We start from the raw sequence: 8128 nt of genomic DNA, 5'->3' as shown, positions 1-8128 counted from the left end.
GTGGATAATATGACTAGAGAAAAAACACCTAGGGAAGATAGCTTATTGGCTTAATTTTACCAAACCTTTTGGATCTTTGTAGGACCCTACCTGAATGCACTCTAGAATGAATCTCTAGAAAGGGGATTCCTAGATCCTAGGATAAACATGGGGATGATTAAACTTATTCCCAAGGGGGGAGAGAGAGAAGAACTCAAGGACTAGAGGCTTCTCACCATGCTCAATGCAGTTATAAGATATTTGCAAAAGCCCTAGCTTTGAGGCTTAGACAAAAATGCAAATTTGGATTAGGGAGGAACTAAAAGGTTTCATTAAAGTTCTGCACATCCTAGAGGCAATCTTGACCTTTTGGGAAGGCCTAGAATGTGCAGAGGACTAGGGGCGAGACATCGACTTCTTGAAAGCATATTTTAATAAGGCCTGTGACAAAATGGCATGGGGGTTTGCACAAAGGTCACTCACTAGATGGGGATAGGATCAATATTCTAAAAATATATACCTACATCCAAGATTGAAATCAATGGTCAAACCACTGAAGCTTTTTCTTAAAAAGGTTGATTAGATAGGGTTGCCCTTATGACCCCTTCTTTGGCCAATAGGGGTAGACTCTCTTGGATGTCTTATATAGGGAGTAGAGGAGAGGCAATAAATGAGCCTACGATCAAGGGCATTCAACTTCCAAGTAGGCACTAGATTGTGAGCCAATAGCTCCTATATGATACCAATCTCACACCCGAGAATGATGTAGCATTGATGGGGTCAGTTATTTATTGTTTGGATACCTTGTGTGAGGTTTTTGGATCAAAGATTAACCATAGAAAGACTAGGGTCTTTGGGAGCAAGCACCCACCACCAGGTTTACTCTTAAAGAAGGGATAAAAATGCTTCAAAGAGATTGAAAATTTTCAACTACTGGGCATACCCATCATTTTAGATGCTCAAACTAAGATATTTGGAATGGGGTCATCTAGAAAATAAAGGGAAAAATAGAAAAATGGTAGAAGCTACAACCTACCTTTGCCTGAAGAAAATTTGTGTTAAATTATTACAAGTGTTATTTATTTTCTTTCATGCTGGTTCCCCTCAAAGAAGGACTTTGAGCAAATCAACTCCTCTTTATGACATTTTTGTGGGGGGGGTGATTTGGGTCAAAGAGCGGTGGCTAGGTGTAGTTGAATTTTTTTACTATGCCTATAAAGGTTGGTAGTCTAGGAATAGTTGACATTGAGAAATCATCAACTAGATTAATGGGGAAATGGATATTAAAGGCTCTCTTTAATCCTGACTCATTGTGGTTAGAGCTAGTTAGGTGGAACATAACTAAGGGAGGCCAAGGTCAAACTTATTTGATGAAAAGACTAGAAGAACCTACCAAAAGGGTCAACCATCTTTGCAAATGAATAGTGTATGACTAAGGGGTCGAAGATATGGAAGAAAATGTGGAGATCTTGAGAAGACCTATGGTATGCACCTTATATAGAAAAGTTTCTCTAGAAGGATGGGAACTTTTTGTAGTAGAGATTCCATCTAGTTCTCTGCCATTTGAAGCGACTCACAAATCAAAGAAGAGTCTCCTAAAGGAGCACTCCAATTCAATAAGAACGGTATCAAACTTTGGCAAGACCTATGGGATAGAATAACAACAGCATGGAACTTGATGATCAATTCCTAATATGGGACTACAGAATTAACAGGTTTGACTTAATACTTATTCAAGGAAGATGGGGTATTTGGGACATGGAAAACCTCTCCTAGATGGGGGTATGGTTGGAATTGTCTCCCAAGCAAATTAGATGGTCTGGGACTAATAAACTTCTCCCAATTCCACTTTGAGTAGAGGGACATGATGAGCTAGTCATTACCCTCAATGTACGATGGCATAGATGAGATACATCTAAATAGTGGTTGAATAGAGTTGAGAGGATTTGGATGAAGACCATCCCTGAAAACAAGGGGTGCTTATTACGGCTAATCCTACCTAAGGTAGTTTGGACTCTACCATATCTAGGTCAATTTTTATGGGGGATGGTAGGTGTAGCAGGTGCAAATAGGCAATGGAGGATATCCCTCACTTGTTTATGAATTGTCCCTATCTTTGTGTATGTGCAGAACCTAAGTCGTAGTAAGGTAGTTGATGTTCCTTTTCATTATGCTTGGGGGATGAACTGACTCAGAGTAGATCACGAGAGAACTGAACAAAAATTCATAGTTAGGCCTTGTGGTGTATATGGTTGCAAAGATGCTCTAATCTTTTTTGCAGTGAGTGTGTTGATGTAGGCCTAGTATTTCCAACTTGTTTGCAATGTACAAGTACAAGCTTCAAACTAGGGCATTCTATACAAGCTCGTCACAAGCTCTCCAACCAAATTCATGAATTTTTGGAGGAGTTGGTGATGACCAACAACCAAGTCAATCTAGTAGCTCAAACTTGGAATTCGCTATATGAAGTCTTTCAATCCATTCCTGAAGAGGTGAGAATCAAATGGAGGTATGATTGGTGAGCAAACTAAAAACAAGAATCAAGAAGGTCTTCATGGAAACCAAAAGAAATAGAGCGTTGGAGAACGAATTCACCCTCAAGGCATCTTCAAACTGGGTGATGTGGAGTCCTTAGTTTATCCCTTGGGTGAATCATTAAACAAAACTAAAGCTTTATGCCCTACTGATGAGGACACTAGAGAACCACCAACCGGTTGTTGCTCAAGGTGCCAAACCAGGTATTCTTATCATTGTTGTTTTTAACCCCAAGCTCTGTTACAAGGAGAGAAAGATTGATGGGCCCTTTGATGTTCTACAAGATGTCATGTTATGTTGTTGTCTGCTTATCTCCCCTATTTTGGTTGTTAAGGGGCAAAGTTTTACATTGTCAAAAAAAACTTTACTTAATATAATATAATATAACCCTCTTTTCCTTGAAAAGTAAAAAGATATGTGGCACTTTTTTGTACCACTCTTACATAGCCTAGACTCCATCATATCCTATCTCTACTAGATGCCCAAATCCGTCTATGCCCATCATCTAGTTCATGTACATACCAACTAGAATAGCTTGTATCATCCCGGATGGATCATACCACCTAGATTAGCCTAGATCATCCCAAGTACATGTAGCCTAGATTATATCACCCATATTAGCTTGAATGTCTAGATTGGAACCAAATATCTAGACAAACTAGATCCATGCTTGTCATCCAACTGATTTCGTGTGGCCAATTAGACTAGATCATTCATAGTGACGTAGACCATACCACTTGGATCAACTTGAATACATATAGCTTAGATTATACCATATAAATTAGATTGGATCAATTAGAATACACAGCTATCCATATCTATCCTCCCAATCCAAAGGCACACTAGTCCATATTTATTAGCCCATCGATCTAGGTCTTTTAAAATCAAAATACACATCGTGGACCAGGTTCAAAGTATATAGAAACATTAAGTCTTAGGTTATCCCATTAGATAGAGTGACACACCAACATTTATAGAGAGGAAAGGCTTGAGATAAAAAAACTTAGAGAGACATGACCATAATTGTAGATACATTGTTTCAAGGAGGGGGGGGAATATCGAAGGCCTTATGCTCGTTACTACTCTAAAAAATGAATATTGAAACTGTCCTAACAATTGACATGATTTTTTAGAGGATATTGAGAGCTTATATAGAGAAGGAAGTGCTATGTAGCAATAAGTAAGATAATTTAAAAAAACCTTATAAGGTTTACAACTTATAATCAAATTACAAGGGATGTCATAAAAAATGTGCAGCAGTACTTTCTACTTCAAACAAGTTGTAAGCCAAAAAATGCATTGCAAAAGTGATTACAAATCAGTAACTAATAGACCGGAACATTTAGAAGCAAGGGACACTTTGAGACATGGTAAGGTTTACTTACATGAGGAGATCTCCAAGGACAGACAAAAGTAAGAGGGCCTCAACCTTAATAGACTATTGAACAGTCAACTTAGGGGATGCACTAATAAGAAACCCTATGTATCAGGTGCATTCAATATAGGTATCTTAAAAACCCCTCGACCATTATCGTACCCCCCCAAAAAAAATAAAAATAAATAATCACCCCTCTTTACTTATGAACTAACTAATTTTTTTCTAAAGTTGAATAGAAAAACCCTCTTGTCATTGTAATCCTATTAAAAATTCCCCTAAAGTTGAATTTTGAAACCCATCTTTTTGAAGGCACATGGTACACTAAATTTTGTGACGTGAACCCACCAAGAGAGTTGGTTCCATCCACCTAGCTTAACCAACTAATTTGCATGTAGTTAGTTGAAACATAGTCAACAACATATGAGTAACTTTCTCTTTCCATTCCGTGGCTTTATAAGCTTGTTAGTATTTGTTTGGATTACATGCACTGCCTATAGATGCATGTGCGCATGTGATATAATAATTGTGCATGTGTGTGTGTGTGTGCACACGTGTGTGCGTGTGTGTTATGTGTGTGTGTGTATGTGTGTGTGTGTGTGTGTGTGTGTGTGTGTGTGTGTGTGTGTGTGTGTGTGTGCATGCACATGCACATGCACATGCACGTGCATGCATATGTGCACGCATGTACATGCCCTCCTATGCATGTATGAATGTGTGTTCGCGCATACACATTTGTGCATGTGTGGATGAATGTGTGTGTGCATGCATGTATATGTGTTGTGCAAGCCCATGCACACACATATACATGCATGTGAGTGTGTAGCCTATTTTACACTAGTTGCTATGGTCTAAGTTAATCAAAAATAGCCTGAAGTCTAGTGTAGTTGATTAACTTAAACCATAGATTAATAGAGTAGAAAAACTTTAATTTTTTGAGAAAAATGCATTAAAATTTCTCCCACATAAAGCATACATTTTAATATTTTCCCTTATCATCCTATCTTTATTCAAAGTGTTATCCAATATCATTGCTAATCTCATCTATTAATTTATCACATGTTGGATATGGGAAATAATCACATCAGAAAAATATTTCAAAAAATTGTATAGAATGTTAGAGTACAGAATTTTTCCTGGTATGTGTAATTGGCGGTCTTAGAATCTAAGGTTCAATATTTTGAATTTGGCTTTCAAGGGATTTTTCTAGTCTGAAGTGGGATTCAAGGCGGTGGAGTTTTGAGTTCAAGTCTTTTAGAATTTGAATTCAAAGGTCTCGGGATCAGAATGTTCAATGTTCTAATTACCAGTGCTAAAAACGTTTCTTCATTGCGCATCTTTTTGGGAAATTTAGCATGCAGTCTTTCAATCATTCATAAGATGGTAAGTTTGTATTTGGAGCATCCTCACCATGTATTGAAAGATTGTTGAAGGTACACTAGTATGTATTAAAAGATTGTTGAAGGTACAATAGTATGTACTATTGAACATAAAGATGAACCCTATGTCTTATATTTGTCTAGGGAGGATAAGCTTTATGCCAATCCATGATTAATATCCCCTTTAAACCCAATAATTTTCATTACATTGATTATGATGTAGTCTAATTCCAAGTATCAATTGTGTACTAGAAAATGCAAACCACAGATATCTTATAAAATTGCTCACTTATAACATTTGACATTTGCAAAGTGCTTCTTTCAGCGATATAAAAAGATGCGCCTTGGAATGCTCTTTTTCTTTAAACCAAGAAAAGGTATTGTTCTCGCAAGTTGCTTGCAACATATTCCATTGAATATTTAGGGGGTTATCATTAGAGATTTGGAGTAACTTAAAAAGGAGAATGATTATGATAGTGTGAATTAGTTTATATGAGGACGTTGAGGATATGATAAAAAGGGAGTGTCCATGATACAAAGCATTAGTTTACAAATTAGTTGTGCATATCCAAAATGTTAGCAATAATACTAGTGTGTGCACTCTATAAAATGAGTGGGTGTAAGGAGAAAGGTCTAGAGGTGCTAGAGTGAGTAGTGTAAGGGACGTTGGGAGCATGGCTGGGGTGAGGTTGCAAAGACTCAAAGCAAAAGCTTGTAACTCGCTCCTCCTTTATATCCAAAATCGATGCTCTTTCTTTGCTCTTCACGTCGCTTACTTCCTCCTCTTCTCTTTCGTGGGCTCCTTCACCCTTTGGCTCTCCCCTAAGCCTCCGCCCTCCCCCCCCCTCCCCTTTATCGATGCCCTCTATAACTCCGTCTCCGCCCTCACCGTCACCGGCCTCGTTGGCATCGAGATGCACCGCTTGTCCCTCTTGGATCAGATCACCCTCATGCTGCTTATGGCTCTAGGTGGCCAGATCTTCACCTCCGTTATACCTCTTTTCATCCGGAGAATTAGATCCTCCCATGATTGTAGCATCTCCCTCCCTTTGCTTGATCAATCAAAATGCTCGGAGAGAGAATGGGAAACCAGTCCCAGACAGGATCCTGGCGTTCGGAGAGCCAGGTCGATGCCCCTACTAAAGACCAACTTCGAATATAACACGGCTGAAAGACGATGGTGCATAGGCCTATTTGAGGGGGAAGAGAAGGGCGTGGAGCACAGGATTCGAATTGCAGTACCGTTGGAACCTCCCTGCGCTACAGTTAAAGTCCTGCATCCTGAAAAATCTGTTGTTGAGTCTGCAGAAGCACAGAAACAGCTCAGAAGAACCGAGGAGGAAGCATTGAAAATGCTAAGCTGGGTAGTAGTGATCTATTTTTTGGTAGCTCAGATGCTTGGTTTCTTAATCTCCCAGCTCTATATTGTTGGTAGCCCAGAGGCATCTCGCATTCTCAAGCAGAGGCACGTCAATCAGAGCTTCTTTTCCATGTTTTCGACGGTCTCCTGCTTTGCTAACGCGGGATTCATACTGCTGGACGACAACTTGGTACAGTTTCAGAGATCACCTCTTTTGTTGATCTGTTATAGTGCGCTAATTCTGCTAGGGAATACACTATTTGCACCGACTTTGCGCCTAGTCATATGGCTACTCTACAAAGGTGCATGTGGAAAGAAGAAGCTGATTTTGGCGTACTTGCTGAAGAACCCCCGTAGATGCTACACTCACTTATTTCCGCGTAACGAGACTCTGTGGCTAGTCTTAACAGTGGTAGCATTCAACGCGGCACAGGTGTTATGTATATCCTGGCTAGACTCCAATTCCCCAGCTCTAGAAGGGCTAGGTGCTGGCTATAAGCTCGTGGACGGCTTATTCCAATCCATAGCGACTAGGACCGCCGGGATGAATGTGATCAATATTTGGGCCTTGTCCGCGCCAACTTTAGTTCTTTCAATGTGCATGATGTAAGCAAAACTGCTCTCTGTTTCCTTGCTGAATGTGGCCAAGTCGTAGATTCACGGGTCAGACGAACAACGTTGCTTATAGATATTGAGAGCTTTATGCAGGTACGTAGCAGCGTATCCGGTGTATGTCACGCGACAACGCAGCATGGAGCCAATTATGCGAACCGAGGGCTCGCTGGCAGATCCTGAGAGGGATATCTATGTCCAATCCCGAAGGCTCCTCGCTCGAGACTCCGTCAAATTGTTCGTGGCGATCCTCTTTATCTGCATAGCGGAGAGGACTGCGAATCACGACGATCCGCTGAACAATTCGGTTTTCAACATCATGTTCGAGGTGGTGAGGTAAACTTACAAAATTTATCTCATGTTGGGCCGCTGATGAGATGCTTGATTAAGTTGGATGCGTTGAAGCTCATTCTGGGCAATGCTGTGGGTGGGTGAAACAGTGCGTATGGGAACGTGGGGCTGTCGGTGGGATACAGCTGCAGCTTGAGGCTAGCAACAAGCCCGGGGATATGCAACGATGTGCCCTACAGCCTTTCAGGAACGTGGAGCACCTGCGGAAAGCTGATTCTGGTGGTTGTGATGCTTCTCGGCAGACACAGGGGCCTTCTTGACAACTTGGACTGGGCAATGGCTCCTCCTCCCTGCCATAGCTAATGATCCTTCTGCAATAGACGCACTTTTAGACGCTCTGTAGAAATTTTTAAAAAATAGAAAGATGCGTACATAGACGCGCTTATAGATGCTCTACATAGAGGAGAAAAGAGAGGAAAAGATAGGAAAAGAGAGGTAAAAAGAGAAGAAAAAAGAGAAAAAAAGAGAGGATAAAAGAGATTTAAAGGAGAAAAGAGAGGAAAAGAGACTAAAAGAGAGAAAAAGAGAGAGTGAAAA

At 40.3% G+C, this 8128-nt stretch overlaps 1 protein-coding gene across 1 annotated transcript; it reads left to right on the top strand.

Moving 5' to 3' along the window:
• The first annotated feature begins 5942 nt into the window (after positions 1 to 5942).
• Positions 5943 to 7894, top strand: LOC147889495 (cation transporter HKT2;1-like). Its single transcript, XM_087391263.1, has 5 exons — positions 5943 to 6549; positions 6583 to 6818; positions 7062 to 7234; positions 7337 to 7576; positions 7681 to 7894. The coding sequence occupies exons 1-5, from the start codon at positions 5943 to 5945 to the stop codon at positions 7892 to 7894; spliced, it is 1470 nt and encodes a 489-aa protein (XP_087247389.1).
• The last annotated feature ends 234 nt before the right edge of the window (positions 7895 to 8128 follow it).

This window comes from Dipteris shenzhenensis, chromosome 20, assembly GCF_047967505.1.
Source record: "Dipteris shenzhenensis isolate YYH24624 ecotype China chromosome 20, Dip_SZ_1.0, whole genome shotgun sequence".
Classification (NCBI taxonomy): domain Eukaryota; kingdom Viridiplantae; phylum Streptophyta; class Polypodiopsida; order Gleicheniales; family Dipteridaceae; genus Dipteris; species Dipteris shenzhenensis.
Note: the sequence above shows the minus strand (reverse complement) of the source record. Positions and strands in the feature narration are given on the sequence as shown.